General features: G+C 42.3%; 1 protein-coding gene across 1 annotated transcript in view; it reads right to left on the minus strand.

Moving 5' to 3' along the window:
• Positions 1 to 7,657: 7,657 nt before the first annotated feature.
• SLC16A7 (solute carrier family 16 member 7) overlaps positions 7,658 to 17,302 on the minus strand; it is a 100,785-nt gene continuing 91,140 nt past the window's right edge. The window contains exons 3-5 of the mRNA XM_033161753.1: positions 13,061 to 13,204; positions 9,771 to 10,583; positions 7,658 to 7,944 (exon numbers count right to left, since the gene is read on the minus strand). Of these exons, the coding sequence (XP_033017644.1) occupies positions 7,673 to 7,944; positions 9,771 to 10,583; positions 13,061 to 13,204 (1,229 nt within the window). The 3' untranslated portion in view covers positions 7,658 to 7,672. The remainder of the gene's footprint in view (positions 7,945 to 9,770; positions 10,584 to 13,060; positions 13,205 to 17,302) is intronic.

Genomic DNA, 17,302 nt, shown 5'->3' on the forward strand with positions numbered 1-17,302 from the left:
GATTTTGATCTAGTGTGTGCCTTCATTAATGGAAGGAAAGAGGAATTTTTTTTTCCTGGCTTGCCCTAATTCCCCACAGCAATTTCCACATCTCCAGCCTTTAGTGGAGGCATTGACTGGATCCCAAGTTCTTCTGTGATTCCATCCTGTGGCATCAGGCTGAAATAGTTTGTGGATTCGGTTTTCATGCTTTCAAAATCCTAATATGCATATGTTTTCATGGCTAAGGCATCCTTCCTTACCCTGAACTTCCAAGAAGCAAGATGGCAAACTCTTGGACCCAGCACAGGCTTATGGTTTGTGGCTGTCACCAAGGGGTCACCAAGCTTTTTGAGCCAGTGGGCACATTTGGAATATTGCGAAAGTACTGTTGGTGGCAGTCACAAAATGGCTGCCACAGGAGCATCACGTAAAATGCCTACCACATCCCAAAGAACAAACAAGAGAGAGGAGACCACAAAATGGTATGGCCTGCCACCTCATCCATTGGGGGAAAAGCACCAACACACACATACACACAGAGGTCTTTATACTCCTCCTCTGTTCAGAACAGAAAGGAGAGTGAGTGTCCACTCCTGGCATCCAATGAAATGTGGGCAAGTTTAAGGGTGTGTGCTCAATGTGAGGCTGAACCAGTGAAACAGGAAATGAGCAGACAAAACAAGCAGTCTCATGTGAGTTGTGTTTTTTGGAGGAGATGTTTAATGTTTTTTAAAGGAAATATTTTGTGGGTGCCGTAGGAGGTGCTGGAAAGCACACTAGTGCCCATGGATGCCATGTTGGCAAACCGATGCAAGACCTCAGGGGCTTGTTTGTTTTCAAAGACAACCCAGAGTACGGTTTGTTCAGAGATAATCTATACAACATATACACACACATTTTTAAAAAGGCAATTCCTTACACTCTGACAGCAGTGAAAATATGCAGCAGTATTTCAGGCCACATTGAATTGTTGAGGCTGGGTAGTACAGCAATGTTATAAAATATTGCAATTCTCTCTTTTAATAAATACTTGAAGTTAAGACTGAAGATGAGAATAATCAAGTAGTGCGTTGCAGAAAAATAATAATTTGTTGAAGTATTTTTCATCTGTTACAAATAAATTTTATTTACCAAACACAATTTTAAAAAAAACATTCCCAGCAGATATGAATGGTAAAGATTACATTCTGATAAAGGAAGGTTTGCAAAGAACCAGGCAACTTTGATTCTTTTGGACTAAGGATTTGTTCTGGTATTCATGTACATTCATGTTAATGTCATTATTTACACATTCCAGTAAAACTAGACATATTGGCTGAGATCCATAGCAGGAAGATATGTGCATGGAACAGAATTGTGCGCAGTGAGGATTTTGCTTACTGTTTTGGCCATAACGTATTCCACTGCAGAAGAGGCAAGCTGTTTTTTTATATGGACCAATGGATTGGCTCTTTAGCAGCGGGAAATGCTGTGGTTAATAATAAAAAAGCAAGCACCAATAGGGCTGCACATGGAGTTTACTTTTGGATCCCAGCCACTGTGTGTAAATTTAGGGGTTGATTCATTAAGAAAATTATGCAGGCATTGTGCTGGTTGCCACAAAATATTCAGACTTGGTCTGTACATGTAGGACCCTGCTTCCATTCCAACTATCTCCTAACAAGGGCTGATGTTAGGACAACAGAGAAACACCTCTTTCTCTGACGATGTAAAGTTGGATATATGGTATCACTTACAGCTAAAAAATTAATAATCAGGCTGGGTGGGCTACTGTTCTTATTTACACAGTTACAGTACACAAAATGGCTGCATATTGTGGACGGAGGTTGGTTGATGACTGCATTGGAAATATATGTTATAGGTTTGAGGTTTTGTACTCATCTTCAGACTTAGAAATAGCAAGAAAGGAGACTCTAGCAGGAAAGAACAGTCACTATGACATAAAAGAAGGGGATGGTGGAAGAAAATGCTTCCAATAGTTCATGACAAAGACAATCCAAGCACCAAAGGGTATGCCATTTTTATCCTACAATGGAGCTCAAGAGAAATACTCAGCTGAGCTCTTTGGGTATTACTAGCAAGAAACTCTCAAAGTTGTGTGGCTCATTCTGCCCTCACCATCAGTGCTGAGACATCTGTGCGTGATTTAGATCTGTGGTCACCCAGGGTCATGTCATGTGGGTTTGCCCAAGTCATGTGGGTTTGCCTCCACCTATAGAGCAGGCCCTTTGCTTCCGAGGTTTTATGTCTCAGCTCTGCGATAGCAAGAAGAATGGCACAAGGATGGGAATTGGTCCAAATATGTGGTCCTTTCACCTTTCATCTAGCATAAGATCTAGGAACCACAAAAAGTTCAGAGCACCCTGAAAGAAGGAAATGTCCATAAATTAAATTGACATAAATGCCCATAAAATAAATTGACAGGAACCAAATATGGAATTTCCCAGAGCTCAAGAATATTCAGAACTTGAATTTGGCTCATGCATGTCTCTAGTTTACAGGAGGAGATGTATTGCATTCTAAGAGAACCAGGGAGGTGTTCATGGCTATTTTTTTCTAGAAAAATAGCACTGATAGGGATCACTTAATCTTAAAATGTTGCTTTAATAGGACTGAACTACACAATGGTCAACTTCATGGCCAGCCTAAACCTTAGGGAAAGTGAGGCAAGTGCCTCAGGCAGCAAATACTGGGGGCAGTTGCCGCTCTTGGCTGTTCCTGCTGAGCTCTCCCAGCTTCTCTGATGTCACATGACCTTTCCTGAGCCCCCTAATCTGGCCTGCTTTCTCAGGTGTGGTTGAGGATGCTATCCCATCGCCAGTGTTGCAATACAATTCAATTGCCATCCAGTACATGGAATGGAGTGGAGGCACCATCTTTCCTTAACCTCAGGTGGAAAAAATCTGTTGGGCCAGCCCTGGCTAACTTACATAAATTAAGTTCTTTTTAAAGAACCACAATATTGTTGTTCTCTAGGAGATCCACATAGTTATCCAGATCCTGGACTACGAGTTCAGCTCTGAGCAGACTGAGATACATGTGCTTTAAGTGCCTTAGGTCTCAAAAAAGGCAGTGGTGCTATGGATCAGCTTTGCATTCTCCCTTTACAGTACGTACAATACCAATGTAAATAAAGACAAGCAAAACAAACATAATGAAATTATTCCAAAACAACAAATAAGATATGCAAAGAAGAGAGCTGGGGCAAATGTGTCACCTTGTTCTCCCCTCATTTTTTTTTAAAACAAAAAACAACCCTTGAGGTGTTAGCATATTTAATATGCTTGAGAATCTGCCAAATAGTCATCTTTTTAGAGGTAAAAAAAGAGAAAGATCTTCAATGAATTTGAAAACATTCCTACTTTTCTGAAAGGAGTGCTGCATAAACAGTGCATACATATTTTATGAATCAAACCCTGAATTTTCACTTCTAAAACATTTGTTCTAAAATATCCACCAGAGAGCTTTGCACCTTCTCTTCCTCATATATTAAACAAACATTGTCTTGAACTACATTCATTGTGAGATTCGTGTGTGGTTTTTAAAAAACAAAACAAAACAAAAAAACAAATTACCATTTTCCTTGCAGGCAGGTAATGTTAAACAACAATGCACTTAATTTATACCATGTGTGTTTAACTATGAATAATGGCTTAATATGGCGAAAAAAGTGGCAAACATCTATAGATATTTATGTGTCACATCAAGCAAAGGAACCCAAGGTATATATGTAAGTAGGTGATGGGTTGGGCTATGCAGATAAGGTTTGGCTTGGTTTTCAAAGGCTGCTAATTGAGTTCTATGGGATAAAATAAATGGCTTACAGCAGGGGTAGGCAAACTAAGGCCTGGGGGCCGGATCCAGACCAATCACCCTCTAAATCTGGCCCGTGGACAGTCCGGGAACCAGCGTGTTTTTACATGAGTAGAATGTGTGCTTTTATTTAAAATGCATCTCTGGGTTATTTGTTGGGCATAGGAATTCATTCTTCTTCTTTTTTTCAACATACAGTCTAGCCCCCGACAAGGTCTGAGGGACAGTGGACCAGCCCCCTGCTGAAAAAGTTTGCCGACCCCTGGCCTACAGCACAGCAGAGTGGAGAGGTGAAACCGGTCCCTCATCCCAAAATCTGGGATCAACAAGGATCATATTGAACCCTTGTCCAAATTATGTCCTTGAAGACACCACTACAATTTTTCTTATGTAAGTGAGTGACTCCTATTCACTCATCTAGGGGGGAAATAAAGCTTTGCATTTTGGGGAAAATATTCCGGTCAAATAAAATCATGGCCGCCAGCTCTGAGAGTGGTTGGCCTATTCACATCTGATAGGGAGTCCATGGATGGTGGTAAAAGATTCATTGTAATCCCAAATAGGACCCCTGCAATACACAACCCTTCACCCTAGTTCCATCTGTCAGAATGAAGAGCATTTTCCTAGTATGGGACTGAAGTCATCCTTGCTTTAAAAAGAAGTCTCATTGGATGTGTAGGATAGTCTGCTGTTCAGTTACGTTGCTGGTATAGCAGATTACAGGTGGAGAGGGGGTATACCATAGGACAACCCCCCCCACACACCTTTGCTCCATCCTGCCTAGTCATTCAAAGGCCCCCAGATTTGTGAACTGATGTTTGCGTGTGATCGGCACTATTTTTCTAGAAAAAAAGGTGCCAGAACTCACCATCAACACCTCCCTCATTCTCTTAGGATGGCAATGGCAACCACCTGAGAGGTGCCATAACTGAGTTCTGGAAAGTTCCAGCTGGGGGGGGGAACCCTGAGTGTGATCCATATTAAAAACAGGGTTGGGTGCTGTTGCTTCCACGGAGCAAAACAAGTTTCTCTTTGTTCCACCCCTCTCCTGGACATATAGGTTAAACTCAATACTAAAGGGGCACAGAATGGAGAGGGCACCCTACTTTTTAGGTTCTTGGTTTAAGCAGCTTGTATTGCATATCTCAAGCACAAGGATTACAGTTCATCTTGTCCATCTTTGAAAGAATGGCTGTCTTTTGCAGGCATAATGGAGGGGGGGAAAGCATACTGTAAATTGGTGGCTCATTTTCTTTTTCTATGGAAAATGTAACAGCATGTCTATATGCAGATCAAATACTGGGTTTCATAGGACCTTATAGATCAGGCATGTCCAACCGGTTGACCACAATCTACCGGTTGATCGTGGGGGCATTACAGGTCGATCATGATCCCCCCCCCAAAAAAAGCTAAACAACTTTGTAGAATCCTCCATCCTCCCCTAAAAAAAGGTCAACAGCTCTTGGCAATGACAATGGTTAGATCACTGCCAGTTTTGTTACACTGGGAGTAGATCGCAGTCTCCTGGGGGTTGGACGTGCCTGTTATAGATGAAAGACTGAAATACAGTTAAAGTGGTGTTCTGCAGGACATAACACTTGACCCCACTATAGTACATAACACACATTTCACCTCATACTCTGCACGAACGCAACATTGACAGTCTTGCTTTGCATTGCCATCATGGTCTTAGAAATGGTGGAAGGATCTGGCCAAATGCACTGTTGACCTGAAAGGGGCTTATGGAAGGGGGTGCATTTGCCAGGCTGAGTTCGGAAATGCAGCTGGGATGAGGCTGAAGACTTCCTTTGCAAAGATTGGCCAACACACCAGCTGCAATACATACTATTTTGACCTGATCTGGTGCTACTTCAATTTCATCAATGCTGGGAAATGTTCTGCATGACCAATAGGTACATTTCTGTGGATGCTGGGCTGAAACAACTGACTAGCTTTGACTCTCCGGACCAAGTTGGTTCATAAGGAACTGATAACCGCCAGAAGATTTATTTGGCCTTCAAATAATTTGATCTACCTACAGAGACGAAAAAGCTTACTGTCTCTGATATTGACAGTGGGGAGAAATCCAGGATGGCTAACTAGGCTGTATGCAGCTCCCACATTTATTTTATCTGGTCCCTGTTAGCCCTATGAATGCCTGAGCACACATGGTCTATAGTAGTAAAGGACTCAGGCTGGATCTACACTGATCCGAAAAATGCTATTAAACACTATAAAGAAGTTACATAGCTCTCAATGCAATTTCCAACTGCCAATGGATCGCTGCTCTGCAGCACCATCTGGTGTCACATTTTTATAACGTATTTTTAACATTATAACCAACCAGTGTAGATTTGCCCTAACTCCTACTTGGCAGGAATTTTGTTAGCGGGGGTCAGTTTTGTGTATCTAAATACACTTTTGAGTCCAGAGTCTCAAGGAAAGAGGTAACTGGGTAAAGTGGCAGTGACAACTACAAATGTAAAACAGATTTCAAACGCGTCTGGAATACAGTGATGAGCACAAGGCAACATGTTGTTCAAAAGTTATACCCTGATCCTAAACGTCTGTGACAGCATATCTATGTATTTGTGATATTGCAACAATGCAGCAGTTGGACACAACCCATCCCAAGTATTATTTTGCAAGTCTTAGGATCAGGCTGTAAATATTTCAGTGTCAAATCTATTACAGCAGAGGGAAATGACCCTTTATTTGCCACAATTAAAACACTTATTGCGCTTAGCAATAAAACCCACCAGTTCTTGCATCTGATTTCGTTTGTCCTTCAAATTCCACATAGTAAAATTTGATCAGAAAGAAAACAGCTTTTGATCCACTGAAAGTTCCCCATGAAAGAGTAATTGGCTTTGTGCGCTTTTTGCTCAGGTAGCTGTTAACAGTAACCTTTCATTTTTAAAATAATGTTTTGACATTGTTTCCTCCTTCTGGCCCAAAACATACCATGCGAAGAGGTCAATAGGCATTGATCAATATCTGAAGGATTAAGACCTTTGTTTTCCATTCCTAGACAACCACCTATTTTTGCATTAGACACAAGTTTGAAGCAGGAATTGTTTGGTTTTTTTTGGAAGACCTTGCCATCCAAGTTCTACCCTGATTCGAGTCAGCATTTGAACGGACTCACTCACACTAAGTTAAAAACAGGAGACCTAATACTTTTGACACCAAAACAAAACACAATATAATGCCTCAATCGTATTCCATCCCTGCACGGAGAACAGAATGGGATCTGGGTCCCCAGAGGACTATAGCATAACCTATTTCCTTGCTGCACTGTGCTACTTCTGCACTGCTGGTGGATACAGACTTTGCATCTGAGGAGCTTCAAGGTGCTAGATGCTTTAGGCAAGGTGCAGAAAGGCTTCATTTAGCTGTGAGTGGTTGGCCATGTTACAGACATCGAAACTGTGAGGGCCAGGCTTTGGCCTTCGTGAATACCAATGAGCAGGAGGGGTCCCAAATGCAGCAGATCTAGCTTACCACTTTTCGAAGCATTCCCTTCTAAAGAGCTCCCCCCAACCCCCCTAGATACAAGAGTTTCACATAATCTAAATGCACCACGGTTACCTTTTCCTGGGGCAGCACAGTGGGAGAGAGAGAAATTATGATGCTGTTCTACGGCAAATCCCTCTGCACCTTCTCTCTCTCTCTCTCTCTCTCCATGGAAGGGGAAGGATTGGGATCTAAGCGACAGATTTTATTTTACGTTCTGCAAACTCCTCCCCCCTTCAGAATTGCGACTGATTATTATTTCTATAAAACCTGGCCTGTACTTTGAAGAAATACTTCTAATGGAAGTTATAAATATGAGTATTTGAACCACATCTTTTTTTTGTGTGTGTGTGTGCGCGCATTAAATATTAGTTTCTCTTTCTGATGGGTTGTCTTGCAGTTTGCTCGATCTGCTGACCGTCTCTTCGCTCTCTTTGTGGGTCAAGGGCTCCACTTCCTTGGAATCTGCATGCTTGAGGGCTCTCTGCCTCTCCTCTTCTGCTCTCTTCTCCTTTGCCAAAAGTCTGTAGTTGATCGCGTTCCCAATAAATAGCCAGATGCTTGCAACGATGACAATGACACCGCAGACAAAATACATATATTTGTAATCTTTCGTTATGTCCACAAGCATACCTGGAAGATAAAAAGAGAATCCCTGCAAATAATACTGGAGATGACACAAATCATTCTCTCATGGCAGACAGAAAGGAAGGTCCGAACGCAACTTTTGCAAGTAGAAATAGTGTTACTTGGCTCAACAGTGCCAGGATTTCTGTGCTAGCACTGACTGTTTCTTGCGAATGGTTCAAGAGTTAAGGCAATCATCATCAATCTGCTGCTCTTATATGTTAAATTTAACATATATTTAAACTCTGCTCATCACTGACTGTAATTTTTGCATTGCATTGCCATTTGACTCTCACCTCATAATGTTCTCCTTTGCATACTTGTTAACTAGGATTTCACTTTAGGCATTTAATGAAGTGAGCCTGAGTACACAATACTAGAATAAATTTTGACAGATTTTTAGGTGTCCCAAGACTCTCTTGTTCCAAGAGGCTAACATAACTACCTCTCTGGAAATGCTTCACTGGTGTAAGGCCCCTTACTTCGAGAACTGCAAGGTTGGAGGTGTGAGTGTGCATGCAGTGAACGAGGAAGAGAACTCACATTAGGAAAGGTGCTGTCTGTTTGCTGAAAAATGACCAATCCAGAACAACACAACTTATTGATTATGAGCTGCTATGAATTGTCCTTTTGACTGTGCATTGGTGTAAAAAGTTCAGAATAAGTAAACTATATAATGGGAGATGGGATCCTTCCCATCTATGGACTGTCAAGGGATTCAACAGAAAGTAATGCTATGTTTGCCACCATTAAATAAAAGTAAATGGCAAGACGGGTGTAAGAGAAGAAGGGCAGAAACTCTGAAAGCGTATATGCCAAAATAAGTTCGGGAATCTTCAATGAGAAACTCGCAGTCTAAGCAGGACGGATCATTACTAACCCAGGAGGTAAATACACCACTAGGTGGCATACTGAGAGCTACAGTAGCCAGTTTCTAATTGAAGAAAGCTCTTTTCGCATGGCAATTAAAGGTCGTGATTCATTTCAATTGCGATAATTCAGTGTTCTGTTCAATGGGTTTTTTTTTAATTTAGACCAGGGCAAGTTAAAATTATATCAATGTGTACACACCTAACTTTGAAAGAAAATAAAAGCCATAAGAATATCTGGTGATCCATTGCTCTTCCTTATACCCATTGAAGGAAATTCAGACAGGACTACCATTGCATTAAAGGACAACAGCATCTCGTGGGATTGCCCACAATAGCATCCTCCGCGTTTGTGATTCCCAGGAACCAGGCATGTACACTGCCTTGGTCTTCATGGTGGAAATGCAGGATAGACCTGTAATACCAACAATAATATTGTAGGGTACAGTAGGAAATGGTAGAAGGAAGGATCTTTGCATATGCTGTGTGGAAGAGAAAGAGAGGCGAGGAAAGGGGAGCCTGTGGAGAAAGTTCACCATGTCCGATAAGACTGTGTGCTGTTTGAAGAAAGCCAGTGGAGAATGGAGGGAGGGGAGAAATCTGTTTGGGATGACAGGTGACCAGAATATATGGATTGCTTGATCGAGAGGTGGGAACTTATGGAAACATGGAAGGAAGCGGGAGGGCGGGTGCAGGGAACCAAAGGGCCAAGGAGAAAGGAATTTTAAAAAACCAAACATTTTCACACAGGATTTAAGGATAGAAGGAAATGTGTGGACAAGGAAACATTAGGTTCCAGAAGGGTAGGATTAGGAAAGCAAATAAATCTGAATGAGGTGGGCATGGAGTTAAATTTCATATATTGACTTGCACCAACCAGCCAAGCTGCTTCTTGCAGGTCTCTTAACAGTTCAAATGCATACATGCCATTTTCTTATTCATGACCATCATCGATATACTCACCTCCCAAAGGAGGGCCTAAAAGAACAGGGCAGCACTCCACAATGGTGACGAGTCCAACAGCGCTGGAAAACCTGCTAGCGCCAACCAAATCCATGAGGGTCTCAAAAAGGACACTGCTCACCATGCCGAAGGCAAGTCCAAAAAGTACTGCGTACACAACCAAGCCTGTGTAGTCTTCGGCCAGAGGGCACATGATGTGGCAGATGCCATTGTACAAAACGGCAAAACTAAAGAAGTACTGGATTTTGGGCCGTATGTATTTGGAGTTTGCGAGCAAGCCCATGGACGGCCTGGCAAACATATCAACAAAAGCCAGGATGGAGAGGAGAAATGCAGCAGAATATTCATCGATCCCCTTGTGCTTGGCATAAGGAGCTAAGAATACAATGGGGGCAAAAAATCCAAGGAACATGATGACGTTTCCAGAGAGATAAATCAGAAACCCTCTGTGTTTGAAGAGGGAGAGATCTAAGTATGTGTTGATGGTTTGCCAAAAGGATTTCTTGTCGTTCTTGTGCAAGGCCGAATCTCCTTTCCCCTTTTCTACGTCTTTTTTGACCGCAGGTGCTGGTGTGGGTCCCACGGGCCTCATAAGAGACCCGGCCACGCAACAGTTCAAAAGGAGCCCTCCCAAAATGAGGAAGCTTCCCTTCCAGCCAAAAGCATTGAAGAGAAACTGATTGAGAGGTGCCAGAGTACTTAGAAACACTGGACTCCCGGCCATGGCCAGTCCGTTAGCAATGGGCCGTTTTTTGTAAAAATACTTGCCAATCATTGTCAAAGCTGGCTGCAAGTTGAATGCCAAGCCCAAACCTGAAAGAAAGAAAGAAAACACACACACACACAAACAAACATGAAAAATAGAGCATTCCCCTAGAATAGTACCAAATTGTCACCTCCCAGGCACCCCATATAGACAACAAGCAGCCAAAATGCCAGCTAGTAATTCTCCAGAAATATTAAAAAGCTGTTGGCGCTGGAAACTGAACGTGAGCATTCATTGCTTCCCATGTGCTTTAATGTCACTGATATGCCACACAAAATTTCTCTCGTTTCCCTCAAATTGCAGTGCAATAAAAGCGAGAGCTCTGTGACGCACGATTCATGTTGCAGACAACGGAGTGACAGAGGAACAATGATATCAAGACCTTGAGCACACTGTTTCTGTATTTTACTAAGCTATAATCCAATTTGCTCCTGGTTCATTTCACAGAAGTTATTAAATGTCACCTTCCCGACGAAAACGGCAAGAGTTTAGAAGGATAAATCCTCTGCCTTTAGCTTTATCCTTTACTTAGGTTTGAATAGGTACACATAAAAACAAGGCTTAAAATGCTTAATGGACATGGGCCGTTACACAGAAAATGACGCCCTCCCACATCATTGCAGGGCCCCGAGGTTTCCCATGGAGGAGAGACTCACGCAAGCATTTCAAATTCCTTGTTTGGTGCTGTGACTTGGAACCTTACAGGAAGAATACAGTGGAATAGGCCTAGCATTACCATCTGCCAATCTGCCTTTAGCAATCTTACAGCTGGGTTACGTTAGTGACCAGAAGGAAGAGTAGCCCTGAATGCATTCACGTCATATTCTCTGAGAAAAGATGTCTTTCCTCTATAGATGTTACTCATCCTATGCGGATAACACTCTTTCTCAGTCTACATCCTGATTCTAAGTCCTCACATACCGGTAGCACAGTGGCTAGCGGGTTTGATTTGAGCTGGAGAGACCTGGGTTCAAATCTCTATATAGTCATGAAACTTGATGGAATGGCTTGAAGAGACCTACTTTCTCTTTGGCTGACCTACCTCACAAAGCTATTGGGAGAATAAGGTGAATGGATTTACCATATTTTTTACGTGCATTAGATGAGGATTTTTGACTCAAAAATCATGTCAAAAAGCTGGATAGTGGTATGGGGCTCAGGGAAGCTGCGAGCTGCCAGCCAGTAGGTTGGCAGGCATGCAACTCACCCCCATGCTGCTGTGGGAGGTGTGCGCTCTAGGGAGTGTTTCCTGCAGTGATGTAGAGGGGAAGCTGCGCGTGCCAGCCAGCTGGTTAGTGGCCCGTGCTGTAGGGACCTTCCCGCCAGGGTGGGGGGGGAAGCAGCTGCCCACTTTGCCAACCCCCAGCAACGGCCCTGCTGGGGTGATGGCACGAGTGCAATTCCCCCCTTAAAAAAAGCTCAACAACTTTGGACCATCTCCTCTCATTTTCATTAAATTTAGTCCCCCAAAATAGAGGGCATCTTATACATCGGGGCGTCTTATACACGGAAAAATGCGGTAAGTCTAGTGGCTGGAATGGTGAAGCTATTCCAAGATGCTCAAGCACAGGCCAGTATCATCGTGACCTGCCAGTTCCTGAATCAGTCTCTGTCTTCAGAAGTCCACTTGTCATGTCTACTCAGTGTATGGCTACTGCTACAGATTTTTATTTTTTTATTTTTTTTTACAGCATACAGGATTGCCTGTCATAACTTGATCCGTGCATCTTTCAGTGAACTTTGCACAGCCAGGTCAGCATGCTGCATCTTTGTGACTCAAGGCTGAAAGAACTGACAGGACATGACAAACGTCAGCCTCAACTTCAGCCTATAGGTTGGTAACAGCATCGTGTTTGAGAGACAACAATTCTATGTGCCGTTTTTTATCTGTGTGTGGTGTCTCATTCACAAATGCAGACCATCGCTTGAGCGTGCAGTCACCATGTGTGCACCAGCCTTAGGCGGTATAACGAAGTCTAGAAAACAAGCCATCTAGAGGCTCTGTTAGGGAGGGTGCTGAACAGCAAACTGTCCGCTGGCTGCATGCGTATGTCTCCAATGCCATCAATACTCTGAACAGGAGTTTAATAGAATGGGCATTCTATTAATAGGGCTTTTGCTGATGTCACAGCATACAAACCAGATCATCATGCTCTTGTAACTGAAGCCCATTTTTGGAAACATTGCATTTAGAGCTTCCTCCTACATTATAGAATTTCCACATAAAACACTACTACACCGTGAATAAACTCATAACGTGGCAAGGGGGAACTGGGGCATTTTGGGTACAGTTGGATTTGTGTTCCTTGCTGTGTACGGTGACATGATTAAAGGCTAAAAGAACCTGTAGAAAAATGGAGTACTGATGACTATAATAAGTGCTGCCATGAGCTAAACAATGCCTGGGCTGTAACTGCAGTGTGGCACAGTAAGAATGGTGCAAAGAATATGTACCACAAGTGGAATTATCATTTAAAAAACTGAAACCCAAGGGCTTTGTCTGGGATAGCAGGTTAATACTTACCTCCAATGACACCTATGCAGATATAAAGCTCTAGGACACTGTTGCAGAATGAAGAGCTAATCATTCCAAATGAAGCCAGGACCCCTCCCGCCATCATGACTGGCCGGCTGCCATATTTGTTCACCAAGATGCTGCTTATGGGGCCTAAATAAAGGGGGAGGGGGAAGAGAAAAATTACTTTCTGAAAGCACAAATGCAATGGAAATAAGGAGCACTTCCCGCGAGGGACAGAAGACCTCACACTCAGCTCGGAAAATATGAAGAAACCTGGTTATTCACATCGGTGCATTTGCAGCAGCCTTCCACTGAATCAGACCAGTTTTAATCCTTACAGAGGTGAACGTGAGAGGTCCAACTGCCCATGTATAACCTATTCAGGGCTGGGCCTGCTGTGCAGTGGAGTGAAGCCACCTACTTCAGCTGCTGTCATAACATGGGCTGGGGAGGAGTGGATAGATGAAAGGAGCAATTGGTGTCCGATGAGCAGGGATGGGAGCAGGTGGATTTTGGAATCAGTTCCTGTTTAAGGGTGGACCTGTCTGATCGGCGCTTTCCAAAACAGTATGTTGAAAACTTTTCTGTCCTGTCTTTCCATAATAGTTAGCTGATTATGGATTTTTAATTTTTTTATATGGGTTTTTTTTTTAACGTGTGGTTTCAGATACAAAATTGTTGAAAACCACTCTGGTATTTTTGTACGACTGGAACAGCAGTGTATGATTGTTTTAATAAACAAATAAATTTGCAAACTAGAACACAGCCACTTTGAAATCCGCACTTCTCTGAATTTTGTGATACAGTTCTCCAGATGAGTGACATGTGTTAAAATGCATAGGCTATAGTAAAGTGCGTGTGCAAACACCTCTGTTAGTGAAAATAACAGAGCAAATGCATGGTATTGGTGAAATGCATGATATTGGTGAAATCACCAATATCATGGGGCCAGAGACAAAAGGGGGCAAGGATTTTATTTCTGTGTAGTATGCAGGTTTCTACACCCATCCAAGGACACATTCCAGCCAGGCAAAATTACCAAAGGAAGGTGCAAAGCATGTGCTGTAGGCTTTGGGTGAGTCTTGTGGGCCAGATGGAGAGGCTGGGGGGGGGGGGCTGCTACACTTTGCCCTTGGGGCTGAAGTTTCCCACTTGAAATATAGGCTGGCAAATGACTCAGCCAATAATACTGCATTCCTTCCACTATTTCTCTTCCTAGTAGGGATGGAAGAAAATTTTGTTTTTTCAACATTCACCACCAAACTGACCTCATTTGCAGCTCCCTGATTAATTCATGGACAAAAATGTAATTATTCTTTGCATTTCATACTTCTCTGAATTGCAGAAGTTCATGTCTCAAAAAATATACCAACATGCATAAAATTGCATATTTTAGGACAAAATATGTTTATAACGTACATGTTGTGATAAAATGGCGAGAACCAACCAAGTCCAATTACCGTATTTTTTGCTCCATAAGACGCACTTTTTTCCTCCTAAAAAGTAAGGGGAAATGCCTGTGCGTCTTATGGAGCGAATGGTGGTCCCTGGAGCTGAATTGCCCAGGGGCCAAAAGAGGATCATGCTTTTTATTTTACAAAGAGAAAAGGGAGTGTTGAAAGGACCCCGCTCAGCAGCTGATCAGCAAGAGATCGGGAGAGAGATAAGAGTCCCTGCTCCCTTTCAGCCCCGCCCTCCTTTGTTGAATGTGCTGCAGAGGGAGGTTGTTTGTTTCCCCAGGACATGTGACTGGCTGATTAGATTATCTGTCTGGAAACTGTAGAAATGGCTCCCTTTCCTCAAGATTTTTCAGAAATGTGAGTTAAACCTCATAAAAATGGGGCTTTTCCTCTTTGCTTTTCCCCCTTTGCAAAAGGAGCTTTGCTTTTCCCCCTTTGCAAAAAAAGCTGCAAAACCTAGCTGATCCTTGGGAAAAAAAACCAGGGCTTTTCCCTTTGCAAAAAAAGCTGCAAAACTTTTAGCTGATCCTAAAAAAAGCCTTTTGCCTTTGCAAAAACAGCTGCAAAACTTTTAGCTGATCCTCAAAAAAAAAAAAAAACCACAAAAAGGGCTTTTAGAGGAGGAAAACCAGAAAAATATTTTTTTTTCTTGTTTCCTCCTCTAAAAATGAGGTGCGCCCTATGGTCCGGTGCGTTCTATGGAGCGAAAAATACGGTACCCATTGATTTCAATGGGTCAACTCTGAGTATGGCTAGTATGCATTTTAAAATGCTTGGGGTGGAAATGCATGGATTAAACTGGAAACCAGATGGAAGGGATTTAAGAATGAACACGTGTGAAAGTGACACAGACTGGAAATAGACTGCTCTGTCCAGCATCTCTTTATATGCTGCTTCACTAAGGTGTATATCATAAACGAAATAATTCTATTTTCATTTATGAACTCTGAAGCTACATAGGCCAATGTAGTACTATTCTGTTGAGATAAGGCTTTTTATGCAGTGGTGTAGACCCACAAATTGTGAAAATCTGTAGTCATAAATCATATTTCTAAGGAAATTCAGTTGCGAGACTTATTTCAGTCTGTTATGCATTGTGATTTTGCTATGTTAAACCATTGTTTCTCACATGAGCAATATACTGTATAGTTTTGAAGGGTTTAAAAATGGAATGTATGTATTAAATCTCAAGACTGAAGGGATGTCAGACACATTTGGGGAATTTTCCCCCACCCCCAAATACGTTCCTTCAGGATCTCACCTGTCTTAGTTTTGTAGGTACTAAATTACCATCCTTAAAGGAAAAAGGAATAAAAAGGAAGCCAAAGCAGCCTAACATTTAAAGCCAGTGCTAAAAACGACTCTGCAATAAAGTGAAATGTCAAGCACCGTATTTGGTTTTTACTGAAAATCTATCTGTATGTTGTCCAAGGTATAAGCTTTCCATTAAAAAAAAACAACCCAATAAAAGAACAAACTTTGCATTTCCAGTGTGAGAAGTTAAGTAAAATATGCTGTAACCTACAGGCGTTTATGGAGGTCTCAGTTTGACAATCTTTAACTTACAGGCCTATCCCGTATGGCAAAAAAGGTATGTTTTAGTCAAATATTCTCCCCTTGTTACTGGAATGCTGTGCTAATAAGGAATCAGTTGCATCTCAAACCCTATGACTTCTTTTTCAGAGTCCAGCACCAAGGGCCTTCTGGCAGTTCCCTCACTGCGAGAAGCAAAGCTACAGGAACCAGACAGAGGGCCTTCTCGGTAGTGGCGCCCGCCCTGTGGAACACCCTCCCATCAGATGTCAAACAGATGAACAACTACCTGACATTTAGAAAACATCTGCAGGCAGCCCTGTTTAGGGAAGTTTTTAATGTGTGACATTTTACTGTTTTTTAATCTTTGTTGAAAGCTGCCCAGAGTGGCTGGGGAAACCCAGATGGATGTGTGGGGTACAAATAATAAATTATTATTATTATTATTATTATTATTATTATTATTATTAAAAATATTTCAAGCATGAGAATATTGGAAGGCAACCTAGCTTTCGAGATGTTGGCCTCTTGTTGAGCAAGAAATGAGTTGGATCCAGCCATGTTAATAGACCCACCGAAGTCAATGGACCCAAGTTAGACATGTCCATTAATTTCAATGGGTCTCCCTTGAGTATGACAAACATTGGACACAACCCAATATTAATCAAGGGTGGAAATAACTTTTTGGTAGTTTTTCACTCTTGACCTCCCCTGCCCCCAATTTCTCCACCATCCCTACATGAAATTTGACAGGCCGCCCACCCCTGTTACAGAACCTGACAAAATCTAGTCGGAACACCTTCCTTAGTCAGCTCGCAGCTGCACCATTCATTTCAAGCAGCTTATACCACTTTAACAGTCATGGCTTTCAGCAAAGAATCCTGGGAACTGTAGTTTGTTAAAGCTGTTGGGAGTTGTTAAGAGAACCCTATTCCCTCACAGAAATAGAATTCCCAGAGCTCCCTAGGAAGAGGGAACGATTGTTAAGCTACTCTGGGAATTGTAACTCCCTGAGGGGGAAAGGGGGTTCCAACTCTCCACAGTCCACACCCTTAACAAACTACGTTGCCCAGGAGTCTTTGAGGGGAAACCATGACTATTGAAGTGCTATAATTGAGCTTGAAGTGTATAATGTAGATATGGTCTCAGTCAACATATTAATCTTCCATTGGGAATTCATCACATAGTCAGATGAGAGGTGGCAGCACCTTCAAAAGGCGAAATGAGTCTTCCCACACTTTTAAACACTATAATA

Source organism: Lacerta agilis, chromosome 10 (genome assembly GCF_009819535.1).
Source record: "Lacerta agilis isolate rLacAgi1 chromosome 10, rLacAgi1.pri, whole genome shotgun sequence".
NCBI classification, from domain to species: domain Eukaryota; kingdom Metazoa; phylum Chordata; class Lepidosauria; order Squamata; family Lacertidae; genus Lacerta; species Lacerta agilis.